The following is a 25247-nucleotide window of genomic DNA, read 5'->3' on the forward strand; positions in this document are numbered from 1 at the left end:
CTGTCTAACTCAGCCAACAAGTGCACTCTGATTCATTTACCAAATGATATACATGTATAAGCATATATGATGATCCAATGCATTGGTAATTTTTGTTGTTGCAAAAAGCAGTATCAGTTTGCTATATAGAATATTCCTCCTGGCCCAGCTAAAAACAAGAGGTTTCTTCACACAGGGACTGGATACAGTGGTACCTCAGGTTAAGAACTTAATTCATTCCCCAGAGTGGCTGGGGAAGCCCAGCCAGATGGGCGGGGTATAAATAATAAATTATTATTATTATTATTATTCTGGAGGTCTGTTCTTAACCTGAAACTGTTCTTAACCTGAGGTACCACTTTAGCTAATGGGGCCTCCAGCTGCTGCCGCATCGCCGGAGCACGATTTCTGTTCTCATCCTGAAGCAAAGTTCTTAACCCAAGGTACTATTTCTGGGTTAGTGGAGTCTGTAACCTGAAGCGCCTGTAACCTGAAGCATCTGTAACCCAAGGTACCACTGTACTGTTAAAACAGATTTCGTAATAAGAAAAGAATTCTGTTGGTCGGAGTGGACTGTGACTGAAAAATAAAAAAGCTAGAGGAATAAAAAACACAGAAGTCTTTTAGTCCAACTTAATAGCTTAGTTTTCAGTGAAGGAGCCAATCTAGACTATAGCACTTCAGACTGAACATTGAGGCTCACATGATTGAATGTTCTTCCAATATAAAGAACACATTCACATAGACAATTAGCATATCAGTGTGAGGGCTGTTGGAATCTTTCCCCTTGAGATATCATTTTGTATGTGAAGAGATTTTTTTTTTCCTGTGGTGGAATATTTAAAAATTTGAGCACCTGCCTGCAAGTGGTACAGCCTAGATATAGTTTTGCAACCTTTTACCCACTACCTGTCTTTGCTGCTGGGATTCCCAGAAGTGGAATATATATCTATGGATACTTCGTCTACAACCATGGTCCACTAGCGCAATGGGGCAACTTCACTGCAGACTCACCAGCTCTGAATGGGAAACACCTAGGTCAAGCTGATCTCCTAGCTCCCTCTTCTGATATTCAGCGACTTACCCCATTTCATCTTCAGTGCTGTTTCCTCCTAAGCAAGATAATTGTCAAGCTAAGCTTTGTAAATTGTGAGTTTACTAAAGCACACCAAACACTAAAACAGGCTCTTCCACCACTTCATTAGTACACATCTTGCAGAACTGGAACTGCTGGCTTAAAACAGAATTCCATGGAAATTATCTCTCCCATTCCCATTTTACTAGCAGACCTTGCAGAACTTTATCATAGCAGAATAAGTACTTGGCATCCATACAGTGAAATATGAATGCACACCACATTTTGAAAATTTGTTACAAGCAACCAATATCTCTGAACAGGGTCTGCTCTAGAATTTAAACTATATGTTGAACTAATTAAGAGCGGAACAGGTACCATGGCTGGTTTAAAGATCACAAAGGTATCTGATATGGAACCATCTATAGGTGATAATGATTGGAAAGCTATCTGGCTATCTAAACCCACGCAATCAGTTTCTGCATATACAGGCTAAATCTACACAGCTATAAAAAAACCGCTCTGAAAACGCTCTGCAAAAAAAAACGTTGTAAAGCTCACAATTGAAAATATCATTGAGATGTGATTTCAGCCATACAGCGCCATCTGGTGTCACTGTGTTATAACACATTTATAACCCTGTATTTTGACCACCCTGTAATGTGGTTGAGTCCAGGGGTTACCATTCCAGGGCTCATGCCTAAAGCCAAAATTGAGTCTAGTCGAAACACATTGTGTTCAATAGCAAGTGGGACTGCCAAAGCCTTTAACTTGTGAGATTAACTTGGCTGCTGCTATTCAAACCCAAACCAGAGGGGTGCTAAATCACAACTCGGTCTTTTGGCATTATTCTACACCAGTTCATACAAATATACAGCACCCACGCCTGCTGTGTAATGTGCCTAATACCAGTTTCTGGTATTGGACAGGCCCTGACTTCTAGGTCTGTTTGGTGTAATTGTGGCATGACGAAAATACACACACATCAGTACAAGCCTTCCTTCTTCCACACATCCTGTTCTCTCTCACTCAATAATTGTCACACTTACATAATAGGAAATAATGGCCCTCCAGAATCAATAAGATGCAAAACATACTGCAGTCTGTTTTTCCAGGCATATAAAAGCAGGCTAAGAGTCAAGTAGCCATGCATCATCCATCATTTCATTTGTGCAGAAAGAGATGGGCCAGTGCAATTCCTCCCCCTGCATCCTGAACAGATGAACTTACAAGCTTGACCAAAGCCAACTAGCAATAGCAGAAACCATTCCCACTTCCTTGGCAAGCATCCTCTGCTCGGTGCCAAAACATGCAGCCTACAGAATTATTTTAGCCCAAAGCTGCTTTGCAAAGGCCACTAATCTGTATTATTTTCATTCTAAATATATTTACTGGAACTTCTTTTTTAAAAAAGCAAAAACAAGCATGCACGTAGCGGATGGGACACTTATAAGGAAGGCTATGGAAATGGCTACCTTGGTTCAGGAGAGCTGCTTCTGCTGGTCATTCCTAAATCTCAATCTCAATCTCTCTCTCTCCACCTTCTCCATGGTGGCTGCTTCCATGGGGTGAGTCAATCATCTGGAGCGGCTCACTACACAGGAGAGCATCACATCATCACTTGTCACCACATCACTTGTAGAAGTGTGGCTTAGTTAATTCATTTCAAAGCATTTTTATCCATTTTCCTATTGGGAATAATCAAAGCAGATGATGTGTTTAATTCATTAAACAGCATTTTTAAAAAAGCATTGTTGTTTTTTAACTGTCTGAATGTACTGTTTTATAAACAACACATAACCAACACACACACACACACACACCAGGAGTATTAAGCAAATAGCTTTTGTTTTATTATGTATTTCATGTTTTCGTTTTGTATTTTTATGTTTTGCACCACCCTGCGATCTTCAGATGAAGAACAGTATACCAATTTTAATTAATTAATAATAATAATAATGTTTGATCAAACTGTGGGGGGCAGTGGAAGACAGGAGTGCCTGGTGTGCTCTGGTCCACGGGGTCATGAAGAGTCAGACACAACTAAACAAGAAGAACAAGAACAAGAACAAGAACAACAACAACAACAACAACAACAACAACAACAACAACAACAACAATAATAATAATAATAATAATATTATGTTGGGGATTATATTTCTTGGCAAGTCATTAACTGTCCTGCAATAAGCCACAAGCAATGGAGGCAAGCAGATCTCCTATATGGGAAGGGAATTCCATAGTCTCTGGATTCCACTAATACAGCCAGTCAAACCTTTTTTTACTACTTGGAAGCAGCCACAGCATTTTAAAGCTAAAACTGTACCTATGTAGCTGAGGAGATTCATTGTGAGACAGTGACTACAGTTTTGGCCCTGGCTCTGCGATGAAGATCCCTCTTATCTCCGAGCCTGACCACCTCACAAGGCTGTTGTCACACTTAAATACTGATCTGAGTCAGGAAAAGAGCAGAGATAGAGAGATAGGGTTCACCCTATTCCTTTGACTGTAATCTGTTTTACTGTTTATAATTCTGAATTTTCAATTGTGGTCCGTGCTAGGACTTGCTGTTGAAGGGTGGGCAATAAAATAACAATAATAACTAAAGTATCCATGGCAGATGGCCAACAACCTCTGCTTAAAGATCTCCAGCGAAGGAGAGTCCACTACCTTTTGTGTGAGTCCGTTCTACTGTCGAATAGCTCTTACTATCAGAAAGTTCTTCCTCATGTTTAGTCGGAATCTCCTTTCTTGTAATTTGAAACCATTGGTTCATGTCCTACCCTCCAGAGCAGGAGAAAATAAACTTGCTGCATCTTCCACGTGACAGCTCTTAAGATCTTTGAAGATGGCTATCATATCATTCCTGTTGCTCAGGAATTGTAAGGAACCCCCCCCCAAAAAAAAAAAAATCAGTGCAGTTTTGAAAGCTTCCACAAATAACTTTGATTCAAAATTATGTTTAGTTATATCCAAATATAACCAAAACCCTACTCCTTGACACGGGTGGCACTTTAGGGTAAACTACAGAGCCTAGGGCTTGCCGATCAGAAGGTCAGTGGTTCGAATCCCCACGACGGGGTGAGCTCCCATTGCTCGGTCCCTGCTTCTGCCAAACTAGCAGTTTGAAAGCAAGTCAAAGTGCAAGTAGATAAATAGGTACCACTCTGGCGGGAAGGTAAATGGTGTTTCTGTGCGCTGCTCTGGTTCGCCAGAAGCAGCTTAGTTTTGCTGGTCACATGACCCGGAAGCTGTACACTGGCTCCCTCAGCCAATAAAGTGAGATGAGTGTCGCAACCCCAGAGTCGTCCGCAAATGGACCTAACGGTCAGGGGTCCCTTTACCTTTTTACTCCTTGATCTCAGGAACCATCATACAAAAGTTGATTAAAACCAGTGCAGCTTTGAAAGGTTCACAGTTGGCCATCTTGAATCAAAATGGTGTCCTAGTCTCGTTGCTGAGCAACAACGAGAAGAGCTCAGTGGAGGGGGAGGCCAGCTAACCAGAAGAGTCTCTGAGGCAGAGTAAGTATCCAAAGTCAGGTCCACTCCTAGGGTCAAGAGAACAGCAATCTGTGTGGTCAGATGGTCCAGGGATCAGGGAATCCAATGATCATGGGACATAGCTGTCAACTTTTCCCTTTTCTTGCGAGGAATCCTATTTGGAATAAGGGAATTTCCCTTAAAAAAGGGAAACGTTGACAGCTATGTCATGGGGTCAACGGTCAAGACAAGCAGGAAGCAGCAAGGAAGGACCAGGAATGACAAGCATTGTTACCAGCATCTGACTGCTGCTGGAAGCTCTGCTTAGGAAGGCTGAAGCCAGCTGGTTCTCATCAGTGCCTTCTCCTCTGTGTCCTTGAAGACTGATCAGTTGCTGGTGGAGTCACTCTGCTTTCTCCCCTTTCAGGTTGCTGTTCAACAGACGAAGCCAACACCCTGACAAATGGTGTCTAATTGTAAGTGAACATAGACAAAAACCTGCTCTTGATTCAGGAGTGCAAAATTTGGTTGGGTATCCAAATGCATAGTGAACAACCAACTTCCCAAAACATAAAGTGGATCATGCACCACATCACAGCCTCAATTTCAAAAGATGTTTTCCATGTGACATGGACAGGGCTTCTGTCTGAAAAACACTTGTTGAAACTGAACTAGCCATAGTCTTCTTTAGATCCACACCTACAGCTTGAACTATCAGCTTGAACTGGGATGTTGTTTTGTACAAGACATTTGAAATGAACAGGACTTGTATCAGAGCATGAGCTGTACTATCAGAAAAAAGTAATCCCTTAATCCCAACAGGTTGTCTACCATAGAGTTGCAAGGTGCGTGCATGCAAGTACAGTACACACATGCAGCCTGTGTGTGTGTGTGTGTGTGTGTGTGTGTGTACACAACATATTCCCATCTGCAGCTTTCTGCTCGTAGCTGAAGCTCAACAAGATAAATGTTCCCCTCTCAGAGACAAGATACCTATTCCACAAATCACTGCTCCCTTCCCTCCGCACCTTCCCTTCCTTCTAACCCTCCTCCATTACTCATCCACTGGAAGAAAATGCAAAGAGTAATAATAATTAGACAAGTACAAATAGCCAGACAGCGATATGGATGGCGTGTCCCACTAAATAAAGGGCCGTTACCATACCAACAGGCGGGCAGAGTGCTGATCTAACAGTGCTTGGAGGCGCTCAAGCAGTGGCACATCATCCGTTATCCGACAACTTGGGTCTGGCCTCTCAAAAACACAAAACGTTGCCCGGGACTATGTGCCCCTTCAGTGTAAGTCAAGGGAAACTACTGCTTTTCATTAAGTGCTAAATAAATAAATATTGTTGGTAGCAGCGGCAGCACAGGAACAGCCCTCCTGGATCAACTGCAAGGTCTGTCTAGTTCAGAGATTTGCAGCAAGGAAGAGTTGATTCGAGTTAAGGATGCCCTCTTACTGTCCATGGGGGGGCACACACAAAGAAGCTAAAGAGCAGTCAGATGTAAAAGTTAATTGTTCAATAGATTGGGTGGTATCCAACACACTTGTTCTGCTAGTGCAAGGTTATATGGTTCTGCAATGGCATGGCTCCCATCACATTGCCCCAAACCTGCTCCAGGGGCTTGGGGAAAATCCCAGAACAGATTTAGGGGACATTGCGGGAGGGGGGGAAGATGGTGAAGGTTCCATTGCACCAGCTTAGAGCTATGTTAGATACAGGCCATAGTAACAAAATTAAATACTTTTTAAAAAGTATTTATATAGGTTATGTTTGGATCAATTCATGATAAAGGTTCACTAAGCAGCTTACAATGTAGAGCAAAAACTGGGGGGGGGGAGCCTTTTGCTGCTTATAAGCCTCCCCTGCAATAAGGATATGGTAGCCAGCTGTATGTCATCTAGCCTGGTGAGAGACACACACCCCTCCTTTCTGTACTGTACTTAAGACAGACCGGAAGACTAGTACCATAAACTTTGTTGTCACTTAACTCTTGTTTTGCTTTATATTTATGTACTTACCGGTAAACCTAGATGAGATGGGTTATTTGTAACATTGAATTTATTCTGTGTTTGTTAAATTGTTGATTCATCATTTTTTAAAAAAAATATCAATGAGCTCTGTATTTTGTTTATTGTGTTTTGATGTTTTGAGTGTTTGCTGTAAGCTGCCTTGAGCACAACTCGTTGTGGAAAAGGTGCGTATAAGTAAGCTCAATCAATCAATCAAAAAGTTACATCTGGGAAGGGGGGGAAACAGGAGGGGTATACAGAAAAGACAAGGAGTTGAAAGCCAACTATTTGGAAATGATGTCATCCGAATGCTCTGTATAATATGAGTGAGCAAAAAGACAGCAATGCCACTGTGCATCTTTTGAATCTTAAAACAAAACACCTGTTTGTCTTTAGAGATATAACACGAAACATGTAGGCAGTATTCAACCCAACACAGATCAGTAAGAATCAATGTACACTTTACACAAAATGAAGCAGTAGATTTTGTTATTGCGATGGTGTGGGGTGCAGGTAGAATTCTGGACTAAACCATTTCAGACTCCAGGTAGGAAGACCATATTTTTAATGCTCTCCCACATAAACAAGCTCGAGCAATTTCCTGCATGTAGCAAACCAATACAGAGAGAGAGAGAGAAAATAGTAGCCTTATATGTTACTTTTACATGCAGTCAATTTTTTAAAAAATGTGGGAGCAGTCAGAATTACTCTTTCCCACCATCTGAAGTGAGGCAGTTCAGAGTTTTTAATCACCTCATTTTGGCAATTGGCTCTTGGGACCCAAATGTCACAGAGGGGAATTTTCCTTCATATCAGGACATTCTCCCCCTCTTTCTCTCCTGTAACTCTACTGAGACTTCAAGACCAAGCAGTAACCCAGGTGTGGAGAACCTTTGCCCCTCTAAATGCTGCTCAACTACAACTCCCATCATCCCTGGCCATTGGTCATGCTTGCTGGGGCTGATGGGATTTGTAGTTCAGCAACATCTGCAAAGTATTGGAAGACACAGGATCTACCCACTCTGGAAGAATGGCAGATGAAGGTGATAGACTATATGGGACTGGCTGAAATGACTGGCAGAATCCGAGACCAAGGGAGAGAGACGGCGGAAGAAGATTGTTTATGTGTTTGTATGTTTGTATTGTGTATTGTTTGTGTTTATATAAATGGTGAAAAACCAATAAAAAATTTATATATAAAAAAAGTTCAGCAACATCTGGCAGGTCAAAAGTTCTCCCCACCCACAGTAACCTTTTACCATAACCTTGAGGCCACCCCATGCTCATAATCTGATTCTTGTTGTACTATTTCCATCTCTACCTTAGGCTCTAAAGCTGCTCATTCTGCAACCATTCCCTCCCCACAGGTCATAGCACCAACACCCTTCAAAAAGGTTCGATCCCACTAAGGCCATCCTATTTATAATCCCCTCATGTTCTGACTCCTGAACACAACATTGGCCATGTCATCATCTCTTAGTCTCCACACTTGACATCAGGAGCACGCCTCTTACTATATACAAATTCTTTTCATAAAAACACAGGATAGTCTGCTGCTAAGGGAGGTGCACTGGTTGCCGATTTGCTACTAGGCCGAAGCCCAAAACTCCTCAGGCCCAAACAATCTTAAGGATGCTGACGCCTTCTCAGGGAGCACTTCTGGTGCCCCTGAGGTTTGATGTGGCTCCTGTGGAACTCCCTGCCAGGAGAGATTTGGAAGGAACCTTCCATTTTCCCTTTTTTTTCAGGCATATTTTGAAAGCGATATTGTTCAGACAGGTCTTTGCAATATAATTTTTCTCATTTTAACCGAACAATATTGGTTTTGTTGATGTTTATAATAAGGGTGTTTATGGGGTTGTTGTTTTTTTGCTGATTTTATTCTGATATGTTGCATACCACCTGAATGCATATTTTTCTGAAGGTGTGGGTTATAAATACATAAATAAATAAATCCTCTCCGCTCTGCTCTGCTCATGTCTGGTGTGTCGCAGCTGCACTTACACTGTCCTTTCTCTGCATCACAAATGGCAGGATGCAGCGTCCAATGTAACCGTGCGAGTGCAAAATGGTACACCGGTACTTAAATGCAGTGCTATTCTATCCTATTCACTCAAGCAGCTTTGGCAGAGGATACAATTGCACTATTAATAGAAGATTAAGCCTGAGCTTGCGGATTGTGTTTCTACTCTTCCTGTCTGTCGAGTCAGGCAATCTCAACTGTGATAAAGAGAGAGAAATAGCTCTCACACAGAGACACTTGCCTCTATTTATAATGACTATGTAAAAGGCCAGCTATAAGGCAGCCCAGCCCAAAAAACGTGAGTGATAAGACCGACTTGCTTTCAGTTAATGGGCTTGAAAGGGAGATGCTGGAAACTGGACCACCGAAATCAAGAGAAGATGCAGCATGCGAAACAGAGGTAGCAGGTGCCTCTTGGGACAGGTAGGGCAGAGCACTGGTCAACAGCAAGTGGAGCAAGAGCTCTCTAGCCTACAAAAATATTTACTGCAACCAACGCTTTCATATTTAAGATGCTGCAAGAGTCTTTGTTGTTAGTGCAGGTATCATCCATAAACAGTCATACCTCGTGTTGTGTTCCACTCATTACAGACTTTCAAGTTACGAACGCTGCAAACCCAGAAGGGTTCGCCACCCACGCATGCGCAGAAGCGATTTGCGCACTTCGCACATGCACAGAAGCACTCAATGGCGCCACTCACATGCGCAGAAGAGGAGCTCTAGTTGCAGACTTTTCGGGGTGCGAACGGCACCCTGAAACGGAATCAGTCCACAACTAGAGGTACCACTGTACAATAGTTGGAAGTTTGGGTGCAACTCAGTTTGCTGAGAGGGGGTTGCATGGGGTTAAAACAGATAGAATAAGAGACCTCCATATTCCCAAGCTATCCCTGTGCCTTTGACCTCTTTGCTGACCTCCCGATCCCCTTGAAGTCTAGACTGATACATCTTAGGTTGCATCCTGTTTACAACCTCCTCACACTTCTCTTTTGGACCTCAAAATGAGAGGTCACCTTGACTCTATCTTCTGAGGGGGGAAAGGCACAAGCATGTCTTTGTCGTCTCTAAATTAGTTAGTGAGATTGGAACTAGAAACCTGTTTCCACCCAAGTTGTGCACTTCCTATCATCAACTATGTTGTTAATTTTCTTACGCCTCGAGCATCTCTCTGGATGTGATCACAAAAGGGAAATGCTACTCTCTCACCCAATTCACAAGCCATACGCTTGCATTGCATGCCCACTCTGCCCACTTAAGAGCTCCGATAGGTAATGGGGCTCCTTTTCAACGTAGGTACCTGCTCACTTTTAGTTTTGATGTGCAAGGAATGATTAAGCCTCTACCTTGCCCAGCCCTTGCACTTCGCAAGACAAAGGAGACGGTTAACAAGAACTCTCACAGCTAAGCCTTTTTTTCCCCCTCCCCTTATTTTTTAAGACCTTCGCAAACCAGCTCAATCTGATCTCATAGCCTTCTTGCTGATACGTCTCACTTTATTGGTGAGTTTGGCCTTGGGTGTCTCAGCTGTTTGATCAATATTGCAGGGGGTCAGTGATATTTTCTCCCTTTTAGTGTCTTGCTGCCTTTAACTTTGTCACCTGATGAACAGCGCTACCCCTTGAACGCTTATCTTGTATCGATTTTCTCAGCTCTCTTTCTGCATTTCCAACTGTCTCACCATTTCCTCTCCTGTCACCGGATGCCCATTTAATGTTAACTTATCCCCTTCTACACAAACTCCTTGTTCTTGCAGGGATCCTTTTTTTTCCCCCTCCCTCCACCACAACAGCAGATTGTCAAAAAAACAATTTCCTCCTTTTGGAGGGGAACTGACTCATTGATAGCCTTCAGCCATTTATTGTCTGTCACAGGGATTCTTGCTTTCTCTCTTTGCCCCCATGATGATGATCACTGCAATTTCAAAAGGGAGAGGAACACTGTAAATTGAAGTTTCTGTTCTGTATTTTCGTTGCTCCATCCCCTGATAAGCCACTTGATTAAAGGGGCCTTGTGCCAGGGTGGAAGAGCAAATGGAGCCCATCCTCAGACATATTTATTCAATATATATATAGCCCACTTTGCCAGCTCTTGTTCAAAGGAGCTTACAGCAGCAGAGACAGGGCAGGGGAAGTACAATCATATAAAATGGATGAAATCAGAATGAAACAGGGGCGACTCACCTGTGTGGATCTCCCAAAGGTGAGGTTCAAATCCCATCATCTCCATCAAATATGGGCAATGGGCAGGCTTGGTGGGAACTGCAGTTCAACAATTTTAGGAGGTTCACAGATTAGCCACCCATGGAATAAAAAGAGATTGTGTGTGTGGTTGTGTATGTATGTATGCACACACACACGTGCTCAGGCACTCACCGACACACACATCAGTCATTCAGGGAAACTGACTAAGACAACTTTCCCCAACTGGATAATTCCAGATGGAAGCTGATGGAGCTGGAAGTAGCTGATGGACTTCATTTTAAGTTGCTTTAAATATTTGTGATATTGAAATATTAATATTAATAAAGGTAAAGGTAAAGGGAACCCTGACCATTAGGTCCAGTTGTGACCGACTCTGGGGTTGCGGCGCTCATCTCGCTTCATTGGCCAAGGGAGCTGGTGTACAGCTTCCGGGTCATGTGGCCAGCAGCACACAGAAACGCCGTTTACCTTCCCGCCGGAGCAGTACCTATTTATCTACTTGCACTTTGATGTGCTTTCGAACTGCAAGGTTGGCAGGAGCAGGGACCGAGCAACGGGAGCTCACCTCATTGTGGGGATTCAAACCGCCGACCTTCTGATCGGCAAGCCCTAGGCTCTGTGGTTTAACCCACAGTGCCACCCACGTCCCTATTAATATTAATACTGTGTAATAAATTGGGTTGCTGATGGATTTGAAGTCCCCAGGAAGAATACAGTTGGGTCATACTGCTCCTTCGTAAGCATACTGATGACATCTTGCTCAAACTCCCTAGTTCAGCCCTGGAAACTAGCTTTGAGGAGTCGGCCATGCCTGCCTCAGTTCAGTCACAGAAGACTTCCTAGTTTACCACACATCCATTCAGGACCCATGGACTGGGGGGGGGGGCAGAACCGACATGATTGGTCAGTTAGTTAAGTATTTCTATTGTTTTACTTGATGGGGGGGACAGCTGCCCCCCTTCGCTACGCCCATGTCAGGACCCACCACTGAGAACCACTGGAGCAAGAGATTATTTAGCAGCAAGTCACTGTTTCTCTCCCACCAGTTGTTTTTGAGGCCTGTATAATAATTGTTGCTGCAGAAGCCACTGGAAATATTCTTCCAAATACAGTGGTACCTCGGGTTAAGAACTTCATTCGTTCTGGAGGTCCATTCTTAACCTGAAACTGTTCTTAACCTGAGGTACCACTTTAGCTAATGAGGCCTGCCGCTGCCGCTGCGCTGCCAGAGCATGATTTCTGTTCTCATCCTGAAGCAAAGTTCTTAACCCAAGGTACTATTTCTGGGTTAGCGGAGTCTGTAACCTGAAGCATCTGTAACCCGAGGTACCACTGTATTATTGTCTTAGATGGTGGGCTTTACCTTTGCCCCCCCCAGAAAAAAATGGTTTCCTGTGTGCAGCCCTTCCAAACAACCCCAGTACAACTGATGGCATTGTGCAATGTCATCCAGTGGCATAGCATGGGGGGTGCAGGGGGGGCCGGCCGCACTGGGCGCAACATCTGGGGGGGTGCTCGCACTCGCAGCTCTCTGCCCCTACCTGGCTCACTCGGGTTAGGGGGCGCAAATTACTTGCCTTGCCCCGGGTGCTGACAACCCACGCTACGCCACTGATGTCATCTCAATCTGTTTGTGAAAAAATTCAGAGTGATTTGGAAACAAGTCAAATCAATGTAATTTCTGAGCCAATCGGGCATGAGCTGGACGAGTACTTTCTTTTGTCTATCTTGAATCTTCCAGCAATCCGCTTCATTGTATGGCCTCAAGTTCCAATGTTATGAGAGAGGGAGACAAAAATTCTCCATCTACTTTCCCCACACCATACTTAATTACTGATTTCTCAGACCTCATCTTCCTCCTATCAGGGCTAAACTGTTTCATGGACTGGTTGAGCCTATAGAAATCAGGAGATACCTATACGTAATTGCCCTTAGACAAAAGCTCACTCTCAACTCAGAAACTAGCAAACTAAACTTTGTGTACAAGAATACAGCTCAGCCTTGGATGCAATATTTATAAATGAGAAGCTGGGGGCAGGGTTAAATGGAGAGGTTTGGAAATACACATTTGTCTTTGCAGAGGGAGTAGCGCACCATCATTATTCAAAGTGTGAAAAAGAGATATTGATTAAAAACGCCAGAGATGCAAAGAGATCTTGATAGGCCTGGATGAAGAGGAAGGAGCCCTGTGACCTAAACTGGACTACATCTTTCCATTTCTTTGATCCAATTATGCACAATTCTATTAACTTGCCAAAAAAAAAAAGTTGTCCCTGGGGACAGAAGGGGTTAGAAATGTACTGCACTGTGCTTTAGTTGTCTGGGAACTTATTGGGTAGTCATTTAGGTCAATACAGTACAGTGAGCAGGGAAAGCCAGGCATTTCAATGTCTACAATGTGATCTTTGCTTCAAATCCCCGATATAAAACAAGGTAGCCTATATTAATGGGACGCAGGTGGCATTGTGGGTTAAACCACTGTGCCGCTTGGGCTTGCCGAACGAAAGGTCGGCGGTTCGAATCCCCGTGACGGGGAGAGCTACCGTTTTTCGGTCCCAGCTCCTGCTACCCTAGCAGTTCGAAAGCACGGCAAAAAGATCAGAATGGAATGCATGTATGAAAAGCAACAATGACTAGTGAATAATTTTATACTTGTCGGAACAATCATACTACCTACTTATATACCCATATATTGTATTGTTATCACTGTTTCAAGCAATTTTTTTCTTTTTGTTTTGCCTTGTTTTCCTTTCCTTCGCTTTCTTTCTCCACAGAACTGCCACCCTAGCAGTTCGAAAGCACGGCAAAAAGTACAAGTAGATAAATAGGTGCCGCTCCGGCAGGAAGGTAAACAGTGTTTCCGTGCGCTGCTCTGGTTTCACCAGAAGTGACTTAGTCACGCTGGCCACATAACCCAGAAAAACTGTCTGCAGAAGCAGATAAACGCCAGCTCCCTCGGCCTGTAAAGCGAGGTGAGCGCTGGAACCCCAGAGTCATTTGCGACTGGACTTAATTGTCAGGGGTCCCTTTACCTTTACTTTAGCCTATATTAGCTTCCCCCAAATTCTGCCCTACAGATGCTTCCGACTACAGTTCCACTTAGCCTATCAGCCCTATTGCTGCACAGACATTTCCCAAAAGTATCTTCAACACTTAACATTATAGAAGATCAGAATGGAATGCATGTATGAAAAGCAACAATGACTAGTGAATAATTTTATACTTGTCGGAACAATCATATTACCTACTTATATACCCATATATCGTATTGTTATCACTGTTTCAAGCAATTCTTTTCTTTTTGTTTTGCCTTGTTTTCCTTTCCTTCGCTTTCTTTCTCCACAGGAAAATTTCAATAAAATATAACTAAATTGAAAAGAATCATTACAGCTCAGAATTCTTTCAGGGAAATGTGTGCTTCGAATGTGCTTTAATGCTATAGTTGTGTACACAGTCAGTGTAATATTGTTTTTAATGCTGTAACCTGCCCTGGGACCTGAGGGTGAAGGGAGCGTCGTTAATTGATTAATTAATTAATTACATATGAGGGGAGGATTCTCACATCTTGCCGCCGGGGGAGATGTGCAAACCCTCTTCCACAGGGGTTGGCAAGGTTTACCTCACCTGGGCTGGTTCACTCCAGCGGAGATCCCTCTGTGGGCCAGTTTGCACATGCATCTGCGCAGATGCAATTTCCGGCGCATGCGCAGAAGCGATTTCTGGCACTGCAAAAGCGAGTCCCCGCACCGCGCTGCACCGCTTTAGCACAGCACATGGGGACTTGTGGCACATCGACCTTAGGTTGCCGACCCCTGCTCTTCCATTATGTTAGCCAGAAGCACAGAAAGCATTTCCCCGCACTTCTCTGACAGAAGGAAGCAGCTCCCAAAACAAATGATTCTGTTCCATTCTGCAAGTTGAAAACAAACCGAAGCTATGATGAAACAAGCCCTACCATTAGGCAGAGGGAAGAAGCTGCCTCGGGTGGAGCAGACAATGGCGGCAAGGTGTTAGAAAACACAGCTTGCCCTATGCCGCCTATTGACCTTGGGTGTCGTGCCCTGTCCCCAGTGAGCTTCTGGGGAGCGGGGCTACATCCTGTCCTTCAACTCGGATAGCAAAATCGTTGCAAGTGCAGAGATGAAGTCTTCCAGTAGGCAAATACTGAATTTACTCAGCTACCATGCAAGAAGGAGTACATAAGAGACACAGTGTGGTATAGTGTCTAGAAACTGAATTGAAATCCCCCCTGCCCTCTTTCAACAATGAAGCTCACTCAGTAACTATGGGCCAGTCATGATTTCTCCCTCTAATGATAAAGGTAAAGGTAAAGGACCCCTTTAAGTCCAGTCAAAGGCGACTATGGGGTTGTGGCACTCATCTCACTTTCAGGCCGAGGGAGCTGGCGTTTGTCCACAGACAGCTTTCCGGGTCATGTGGCCAGCATGACTAAACTGCTTCTGGTGCAATGGAACACCATGACGGAAACCAGAGCGCATGGAAATGCTATTTACCTTCCCGCTACAACAGTACCAATTTATCTACTTGCGCTGGCGTGCTTTCCAACTGCTAGGTTGGCAGGAGCTGGGACAGAGCAACGGGAGCTCACCCCAATGCGGGGATTCGAACCACCGACCTTCTGATCGGCAAGCCCAAGAGCCTCAGTGGTTTAGACCACAGCGCCATCCACGTCCTCTAACACACCTCACAGGAGCCTTATGATGATGAACCGGGAAGGTAGATATACCACCCTGAGGTAGTTCGAGGAAGGGTAAGATAATAAATTATTAGGAATCTTGTAGGACTCAGGGGTTTAATTCAAGCCCAACTATGGTTATAATTATTCTTTTCGGGGGTATATTTATGATAGGTTGTAATTGGATGGTTTAATGTATTGTGATATAAATTTGAATACGTGTGTTTGTGTGTGAAATTACCAGACAGTGCAACATACACTGGGCTAATAATATTTAATATTTTATCCTGCCCAGTTTTATTGGGTTTCATCCTCCCTCACCAGATGCAATGTGATTGTTGTGGAGATTCTGCTTTTGGCCCACAGCTCTGTCGCTGTGGGCTGTGGTGTTAAAAGCTGTGATTTAACATACACAGTCTCTTTTATTCATCTAACAAGTTTATTCCTTTGTCAGGTACTGCCTCGTATCAAAGGATTTTTACCGAGGTGGGCGTGCAGGGAATTTATTGCTGTAACAGGTTTATTCTTGCAACCTTTTATTCATTTATGCAGACTCCCTTCCATTTGGCGTCTCTCTGCATAAGAGGGGGAAAGATCCGAGACTGTGAGACCACAGCGCCCCCTTGTGGTCCAAAGCGGCACCTGACAGCCCGAACATTAATCATAGCAGCAGGAGTGTAAAATTCAATTTTACCTCTCCATTCATTCTGAGATGAGCTGAAGGCCGGCCTTGTACATATAAACCACACTTTACTTCATCAGAGCCCCGGTAACAAATGGTGTGTCTTCTTCAGGGAGTTTAACCATCAAAAAACAGCGCACCATTTAATTCCGCTCGCGCCTAGGGTCAGAGCAGGAGCTCTTGGCATCAGCAAATGCTTCAGCCCTCAGCTGCGCAGTAAACTATGTTTTAGAGATTGTTCCTCAATATGAAATGATCAGCCCATTTATCTGCTAAAGGAGCCCATCTCTTTGTTCAGCCTCCCAATATTTTTTTCCGCTGACCTGATCTGGACAATAAACCAGAGCCGTCTTAAGATATTCACTGTTCAATTTGTTACTTGAGTGCCTACAAGCTCGGCTGTCTCCCGTCAGAATCCCAGCGTCCAATTTCCACTTTCGCCAAGCTAGCCTGGATTCTCACTTGGTTTGGCAAGACAAAGGGCTGGAGCCATCCTCAGAGATGGTCCGACAAGGCCACCAAAGATATAAAAACAAGAACCTGGCGCCCCAACCCAAATTATCCCAAAGTATATCACCACCATCAGTCTACCTTTCACTCTAAGGCTGGCTACAACATTAAAACTTTATACAGCAACACATCAATAAAAGATTTTAAAAGTTTAAAATAAATTGCAATCACAAGAATAGGGTGGGTCCCAAAACATACATCTCAAGTGACAAACACCAGTCTCTCCGACACACAGCAAAAACTGCATGGAGAAGGTTCAAGAGGAAACTCTGCGGGGAGGGAACTCCACATTTTAGGGGCTTCCACAAGGAGATCCCAAGCCACCAGCTCCTCAAGATTCAGAGGGTGGTGGAACTACTAAGAGAGTCCCCTGTGCTCATCTCTAACACCTGAAAGGGTTCATAGGGAAGGAGGCAGACTTTCAGCTACAGTGGTACCTCGGGTTACATACACTTCAGGTTACATACGCTTCAGGTTACAGACTCTGCTAACCTAGAAATATTACCTCAGCTTAAGAACTTTGCTTCAGGATGAGAACAGAAATCGTGCAACAGCGGCACAGCGGCAGCAGGAGGCCCCATTAGTTAAAGTGGTGCTTCAGGTTAAGAACAGTTTCAGGTTAAGAACAGACCTCCAGAACAAATTAAGTTCTTAACCCGAGGTACCACTGTATTTGGAACCTAAGTCATTCAGGGTTTTAAACATGAGCACCTTGAACTGGATCTGGAAACAGATTGGAACTGAGCCAAGATTTCTGCCCAAAGAAATTTCGGCTCTGAAATTTTGACAGGTGGCTAAAAGGGGAATGTTACCATTCTTCATCCCTTTTTTACATTTATATACTGTCTTTTCCCCAAAGAATTTGAGGTGACATGCATAGTTCTCTCCCTCCCCATTTTATCTCCACAACCACTTTGTGAGGTAGATTAAGCTTGAGAGTGAGTAATTGGTCCAGCGTCACTCATCGAGCTTCATGGCCGAGGGAGGATTTGAACCCTGGTCTCCCAGGTCCTATTCCCACACCCTAACCACTACACCCTACTGGATTTCCCAGACTCCCTCCTTTACCTTTGAAAGTGTATGGCCATATTTCATTTTAATTATTTGTGCCCCCCCCCAAAAAAAAATACAGTGGTACCTTGGGTTACAGACGCTTCAGGTTACATACGCTTCAGGTTACAGACTCCGCTAACCCAGAAATAGTACCTCGGGTTAAGAACTTTGCTTCAGGATGAGAACAGAAATCGCGCCGTGGCGCTGTGGCGGCCGCGGGAGGCCCCATTAACTAAAGTGGTGCTTCAGGGTTAAGAACAGTTTCAGGTTAAGAACGGACCTCCAGAATGAATTACGTTCTTAACCTGAGGTATCACTGTACTGTCATCACCAGAGACAATGAGGAGGCTCTTCTCAGTAGACAAAGGCCTTCAGCAACCTGTGTGCATTTCTGTTTGGGGTGTGTGTTGGGTCTGGATGAATCCCATATCAAAGAACCAAAGCAGGGCTTGTTGAAAGTTGAAACTGAGAGCTCTGAACTGAAGCAGGGACCTCCAAATCAAATCAGATGTTAAGAAACAACAAACAGCATGTCTGCAAAAATTGAAAGGTTCCTTGCCATATAAGGAAAATTCCAGGGGGAGGAGAGTTCTTTTTTGTCTGACAAGTCTAGCTTCTCATCATTGGGGATGACTTTACCAGGCCTCTCCAATCAAAGCACTTCTCTGTTCCATCAACTTTGCTACTTCTGCTAGTGGTGCTTGCTTGGAAAACGCTGGGCATGGCTACATTTCCACTTCTGTCAAATCAGCTATGAACTTAAGGCAATATTCAACTAAATTTTTGCACAAATGCAAGGGTTAGTGCTAGTGCAAGGGGATTCCCTCCCTCCCTCTCCCTTCTCCTCCACCAACAAACCCCACTCTATCCCCAAATCTGCTCCACAGGGTTGGAGGGAGCCACAAAACAAATGTAGAGGACACATGGGACAAGGAGGAGAGTACATTCCACCTAGCAAGGAGAAATTCTTGCACTAATGATGGAATCTTAGCTTTAGTACTGCATTGCTTCTGTGACTTCTGGTGCGAGCTGAGCCGAACACAAACCTGAAGCTGTTTTCCATGGGTAGGCAAACTAAGGCCCGGGGCCGGATCTGGCCTAATCGCCTTCTAAATCCAGCCTGTAGACGGTCCGGGATTCAGTGTGTTTTTACATGAGTAGAATGTGTCCTTTTATTTAAAATGCATCTCTGGGTTATTTGTGGGGCCTGCCTGGTGTTTTTACATGAGTAGAATGTGTGCTTTTATTCAAAATGCACCTCTGGGTTATTTGTGGGGCATAGGAATTCCTTCATTTTTCCCCCTTCAAAATATAGTTCGGCACCTCACAAGGTCTGAGGGACAGTGGACCGGCCCCCTGCTGGAAAAGTTTGCTGACCACCGCTGTTTTCATTTTATTTCTCACAACCCTGTAGCCCATGCACCAAATCTTTTGAAATTTTGGAGTATCTTTACAATGTAAAGGATCTCTGACAGTTAAGTCCAGTCACACACAACTCTGGGGTAGCGGCGCTCATCTCACTTTACAAGCCGAGGGAGCCGGCGTTTGTCCGCAGACAGTTTTTCTGGGTCATGTGGCCAGCATGACTAAGCCACTTCTGGTGCAATGGAACACCGAAACCAGACCTTCTGATCGGCAAGCCCAAGTGGCTCAGTGGTTTAGACCACAGCGCCAAACGTGTCCCCTCTACAATGTAGGTCATTTTTATTTTTAACGAATTTGTCCCAAAAACCAGAGGGAGGGAAGTTCTCCCTACCAAATCAGTCTTAGAGGCACCTAGAACAAAAACTGCTTTCTTAGCTGGGGGTGCCTCTCTGACATGCTATTTTCATACAAATGGTCCACAAAATAATAGAGATTAAGCAAATCCGTTTTTACCCACTCCAAAACTGCAGTTACATGAAAACTACTGTAACTATCCTTGTGAAATGTGAAAGGATACATCTTGCTTGCAAATTTCATTCAATTCTGCCAAAAAAATGTGCATAACCCTTCCTTTTTTAAAAGGTGGCCGGCATCATAACAACAAAAACCCTAGGCTTAATACGCCTGTAATTTGGTATGACATGTCCACTCAAGACGGCCTACTATGCCTGCAAAATTCATCTGCTTCTGCCAAGAAGCTGTAACCATTTTAAGAATTGCCTCATAATAGCAAATGAGACACAAAGTTTCATTTTTCCCCCAAAATGCACTTCTGGACTGACCTGAATCAGCAGCCTCTGAAGTGCCTTGGACCCAATCGGGCTGGTTTCTGAAGTGCTGAATCAGGGCCTGAACTGAATCTTGTACTTGGTACACACCCCTGGTTTCTGCAACACTTGAAGATTAATTCTTTGCATTACACAGAACGGCTAATTCAAGAGAGGATTCACGAAATGTGGGTGCCCCAAGGCCCATTCTAGCACATCAAGAAGTGCCATTTAGCCTCAGGTTTGTCAATATAGGGGCAGGAAAGGTTGACTACAGGCCATTTTGGCCTTGTGCTTTCTGTAGTGATGGACCTGTCACCTAAGCTGCAATAGAACAGGACCACAAGTTGCTTTAAACCAAGGGTCAGCAACCTGCAGCCCATGAGCCACAAGCAGCCCACGGGGGTCGTTTAAACGATCCACAGGCCGCCCCTGAACCGAGCCACCCACTCAGTGAATCCCTGCACGCTGTTCTAAACCAGCACAGCACGGAGCGGGGACTCGCTTCCACGGCGCCTGAAATCGCGTCTGTGCAGACGCAATCCGACCCACAGAGCGATCTCCATGGCAGTGAACCGGCCCAGGCGAGGTAAACCTTGAAGACTGAAACACTAGTCCTGCTCAGAGTAGAGCCATTTCTATTACTGAACATGACTTAGGTTCATTAATTTCAATGGGTCTACTCTTGAGTAAAACGTTGTTGCTTGGGTCTGAACTGCAGAGAGCTGGAGCTTGTGAAGGGATTTTGGAAGTTATAGTGTACAAGAGGCCCTTTCAGATAGTGAGGGGTTTTTAGAAGATAACCACAGGTATTTCCACTGACATGTCAACCAAAACTAGCAACTTCTGAAGATTCTCCCAGTGAAGTATTCAGTCTTGTAATCCAATTCAGGAACCCATTCATCCCTCTGCAAGCTTAAATTTAATCAATGAGTAGAGAACAAGGTGACAATGTTAAATAATATATCCAACTTCAGAATGTGCCCCACGCTTGTTACCCTTTTGTCTTTCTGCTTATCTGTATAATTCTGCTTGAGTGCCTGGATCTTTCAGAAGTTCAAAGCAGACAATATTCAGAACTATTGTCTTCCCATGATTCAACATTAAGTACAAAAAAAGCACATAATGAGGCTAATGGGCACAGCACCCAGCTTTCTGAGTACGTAGCCTTTAGAAAAATAATCTCTCACCTCTTATTAAAAGAAGGAAGTGATAGGCTTGATGGGGTGTATTATTATTTATTTGATTTATACGATTTCTCCCCTTTGTATTACCAATGAAAGAATTGCACAAAGGAAAGAAAAATGTACAAATCTTGAAGTACATAATTTGGAACGGTCTCCTTTGGGAGGCCTGCTTCCTTTTTTAAAATGTAAAAAAATTATAAACATATTATTAAAACAATAAAACCTCTCAAGTAGTTTATAATCAAAAATCCCAACATTCAAAAAATTATCTGACAACTGGATAAAAAGAAAACAGAAGTGCATATCTCAAATAAAGATGAAACTGAGCAATGTATAAATAAAATAAAAAAAGTTAAGAGATCTGGAAAGAGCTTTTAAAAGGCACTTACAGAGAACAACTGTCTCCACCTCATGAATGACCTGAGGGAAGGCATTCCAGAGAGTGCATGCTGTTAAGGTAAGGCTGCCAGATTTTTTTCAATGAATCCGGGGACACTTTTCAACATCAATGGATTTTGTATGGGGACTGATGTGTAAATCCGGGGACTGTCCCCGGGAAACTGGGACGTTTGGTAACCTTATGTTAAGGCCCACTAAGTGACAAACTTGCTAGCCGTGGAATGACCAGCAAGATCTCCCCAAATCTTATAAGGCTTGGCTTGTACCAAGAAAGGTGGTCCACAAAGTATCCTGCTTTGCAACTTCACCAACCCATTTTCCAACGAGTACAGTGGACGCTCAGGTTGTGAATGTGATCCGTGCGGGATGCACGTTCGCAACCCGCAGCGGTGTGTCTGTGCATGCACGGGTTGCGATTCGGCGCATCTGTGCATGTGCGACCGCCGAAACCCGGAAGTAACCCGTTCCGGTACTTCTGGGTTTCAGCAGTCCTTAACCCAAAAAAAGGCAACCTGAAGCGGCTGTAACCTGAGGTATGACTGTATTTGGCTTCTTTCGACAAAACTTTGGGCCTCATCTCTTGGTGACTCAGTGACTTTGTGGCTGTTGAACTGTTGGTAATTATATGTTTGTTTTTGCTTGTAGAGCCTGTGTGTGTGTGTGTGTGTGTGTGTGTGTGTGTGTGTGTGTGGTTTATTATTTGTTTTTAAAGTAATTACAGCTGTATGTAGGGGGGGCAACACAATGGCAAAGTTAAAGTAGTTTAATAAGTAAGTCTAATAAATAAATGTATTTACTTCACAGCTTTTCTTGAGAGATGATTTTGATTAAGTTGCAGAGTATACATGACGATGCCAGTGGATATCTTTACAACAAATTCATTCTCCAAAACAGCTTCCCACCGGTCCATAATAAAACAAAGTCTTAATAAGTGATGCAGATAATTAACTTAAGAGGTTCCACAACTTAATAAGCATTAATAGGCACAACAATCCAATATTTCTTAATTCCACAGCTTTATTTATTTTTTCTCTATAAAGTATGATACCAGAGGACAAAGCAACATGGAAATTTACACACTTTGTATCCGGTTCTTTGTAAGCTCCTTGAAAGGGAAAACAGCTTTTAGATACAAGTTCAGATGCCCATAACGGAGCGTCAACAATATTCTGGACACCACACAGTACATAAAAATAAAAAGACAACCCCGGCTCTACAGAGTTCACATACAGAGAGAGAGAAAGAGAGGGACAAACCCAGTTGCATCAGAATTCCAGGGGTGGGAATGAAATTTTGTTAAGCTAATATATACAGCACAAAGACACTGAGTGGACCACATTCTGACAAAACAAGCTTCTTTGCAGGTTTGTGGGGAGCAGAATAGGAGGGAAGATCTGAAAAAAGTGGCTCTTAATGCACATCCAGGGCAAGGAAGACCCTTATTCTGTGTAAAAAAAATAAAATGCTGTCATTTACATATGTTTTAAAAAGAGGCGAAGGAACAAGGTATTCAAAAAAAACAATAACAATCCAATGTTCTAAAACCAAACCCACACATTGAAACCACATCACTGTAAATTAAATGTTTTGTGAAAATAAATATTTACTTATCTGAAACTATATTGCTGATGCAACAAAAGGTTTTTGTGTGGAAAGGCAGCAACTGCAGTTTAACCAGTGCGTGCTACAAAGACCACGCTTCACCCTTGAGGAAGGTAGTCATAACAGCTGCTAAGTTCACCATGTATCCTATACGCTTTTTTTCCCAGGGTTCATGGAAGCACAATGGCGTTCACTGACCTAAAGCCAGCACCATCAGATAGATTTCACTAGCTCACTCAGCAACAGGAACTTTTCCTGAAAACGGGGCAGTTCTACAAATTGCAAGCTGGGAACCTAAAACTTATTGCACTCATTCTAATCAGATATTACCTCTATTCAGGATGGAAGCAAGGAAAATTTGCACGCAAGGAAAGGGATTAAGAAGCATAAGGAGATGAGAAGACCCAACTTCTCCTCATAGATCATCTTTCAATCTTATACTGTAGTGACATCAGAAGCAGAATAAGGAATGGTGTGGGTTTTTTGTCTGGAAATAGCAGGAAGCATCTTCAGGACACTCAGCGGAGGTCTAAGTGGCCTTGCCTCTGTCCCATTTCCTGGTGAAAGGCACCTCTTCAACTTCCTCCTCTGCAGTCTGGAGAACAAAAGAGGACTTCCTCTCAAGATAGTCCTCCTGTGTCTATCTAATGATGGCACTCCTCACTTGTGTGCAGTCAACACTTTTTTCCTGCAGGTTCCCCCACCCACCACCCCATTTATCATGTTATATGTTACTTAGATGGCTTCCAGGCTGCAAAGAGGTTTATACTTTTGTAAAATATATAACTGCCAACTGTCTGATTGGTGGTGGCAATCATGACTCTCACTCCAAAGCAAGATTTGCAAGACCACGGATCCAGCACGGCAGTTTTTCAACATCCACAGGATCAAAAAAAGTTAGTAATACAACCAGATTATTTCTGCAAGAGGCGGCCCCTCAAGTTATTTCTCATTCTGAAACAAAAAGGCAAGCAACTTGCATCGAACCTTGCTTGCGAATGTAATGTACATCCTGCCCAATTAAACTCCTCTCTAAAAGTGCTTAAACTTTGAGGTGGGTGGGAAACTTTGGTGCATGTTAACATATCATGTTTATGGAAACAGGTTCGGCTTGAAAGCAAGTCATGGAAAAAAATGTGAAGGAGAAAAGAAGGGAAAGTCAATAAAGTATTAGAAACCTATTGCTTGACAGCAAAAAAAGGAAAATCACAGCAGTTAGGCACAATCACAGTTTCAAGGTTTTCATTGCAACCCATTAAGGTATTTCAAGGCTTTGCTTGTGGTCCCAAATCTGCCTACAATTTGCAGGCAGGTCTAGGATGACCAACAGCTTTCACAGTGGTCTAAAGGATCCTGAGCGCCACCTCCTCATTCTGAGGGTGTCGTTTCCCCCCCACACCCTCCCCCTTCCTCCCCAAGGGGTTCAAGTGTTGCTATCCACATATTGCAAAATTCCCTACAATTTTGTTATGTCTTCTTTTGTATTGTTAGTTTCAAACTACCTAGTTTAAAAGGAGCAAAATTGCCCTGGGGAACAGGAGCGGTCATCACATTTAAGACTGTAGGATAAAAAAATATCCACAATGCAAGCTCTACTTAAGTGGTACAATGTATTGGTCATGCAAAAATCCCTACAGGATCCTGGCAGGCAGGCATTTCAACAGTTATAGTTGATGTGGGGTCAGGTTGCTAATCAACTAATTGTTGGATGGACAGTAGCACAGTTTCAAATTGGCGGCAGGTTCTGCGTCTCGCGCTGAAAAGTTCAACAGCCGCGGGAAGTCAGTGATCGTCCACTTTAGTTCTTTTGGCTTTCAGGGAAAGGTGCTGCAACAAAATGAAAGCATCGTTTTTGTTTTTCGTAAAATTCATAAATGCTCCAAGCGATATACTTTTCTATTCCAAATTACATCAGTCTCCATGTTAGCAACACATTCCATCCTGCATTAGGAACTCTACGCCAACTAAAATGTCATTTTGCAATAGCCGAGAAGACGTATCAAGCCTGCCAGCATTGCCAGTATAGGAATCAGTGCTATTTAAAAAGCCATAGACGACTTCGCTGCCTGGTGCTTAAACAAAAACACCCCTGCTCACCTGCAACATTGCTGAGTTTTGTAATAACTTGTCTTAAGGAAAACATCTGCTA

At 43.5% G+C, this 25247-nt stretch overlaps 1 protein-coding gene across 4 annotated transcripts in view; it reads right to left on the reverse strand.

Annotated features, from left to right (window-relative positions):
• Positions 1-22493: 22493 nt before the first annotated feature.
• DHX35 (DEAH-box helicase 35) overlaps positions 22494-25247 on the reverse strand; it is a 51225-nt gene continuing 48471 nt past the window's right edge. For all 4 annotated transcript variants that reach the window (XM_081196152.1, XM_081196151.1, XM_081196153.1 and 1 more), the window contains one exon: positions 22494-24925. In XM_081196152.1, coding sequence (XP_081052278.1) covers positions 24881-24925 — 45 coding nt within the window. In that variant the 3' untranslated portion in view covers positions 22494-24880. The remainder of the gene's footprint in view (positions 24926-25247) is intronic.

Source organism: Podarcis bocagei (assembly GCF_964188305.1).
Source record: "Podarcis bocagei genome assembly, chromosome: 5".
NCBI lineage: Eukaryota > Metazoa > Chordata > Lepidosauria > Squamata > Lacertidae > Podarcis > Podarcis bocagei.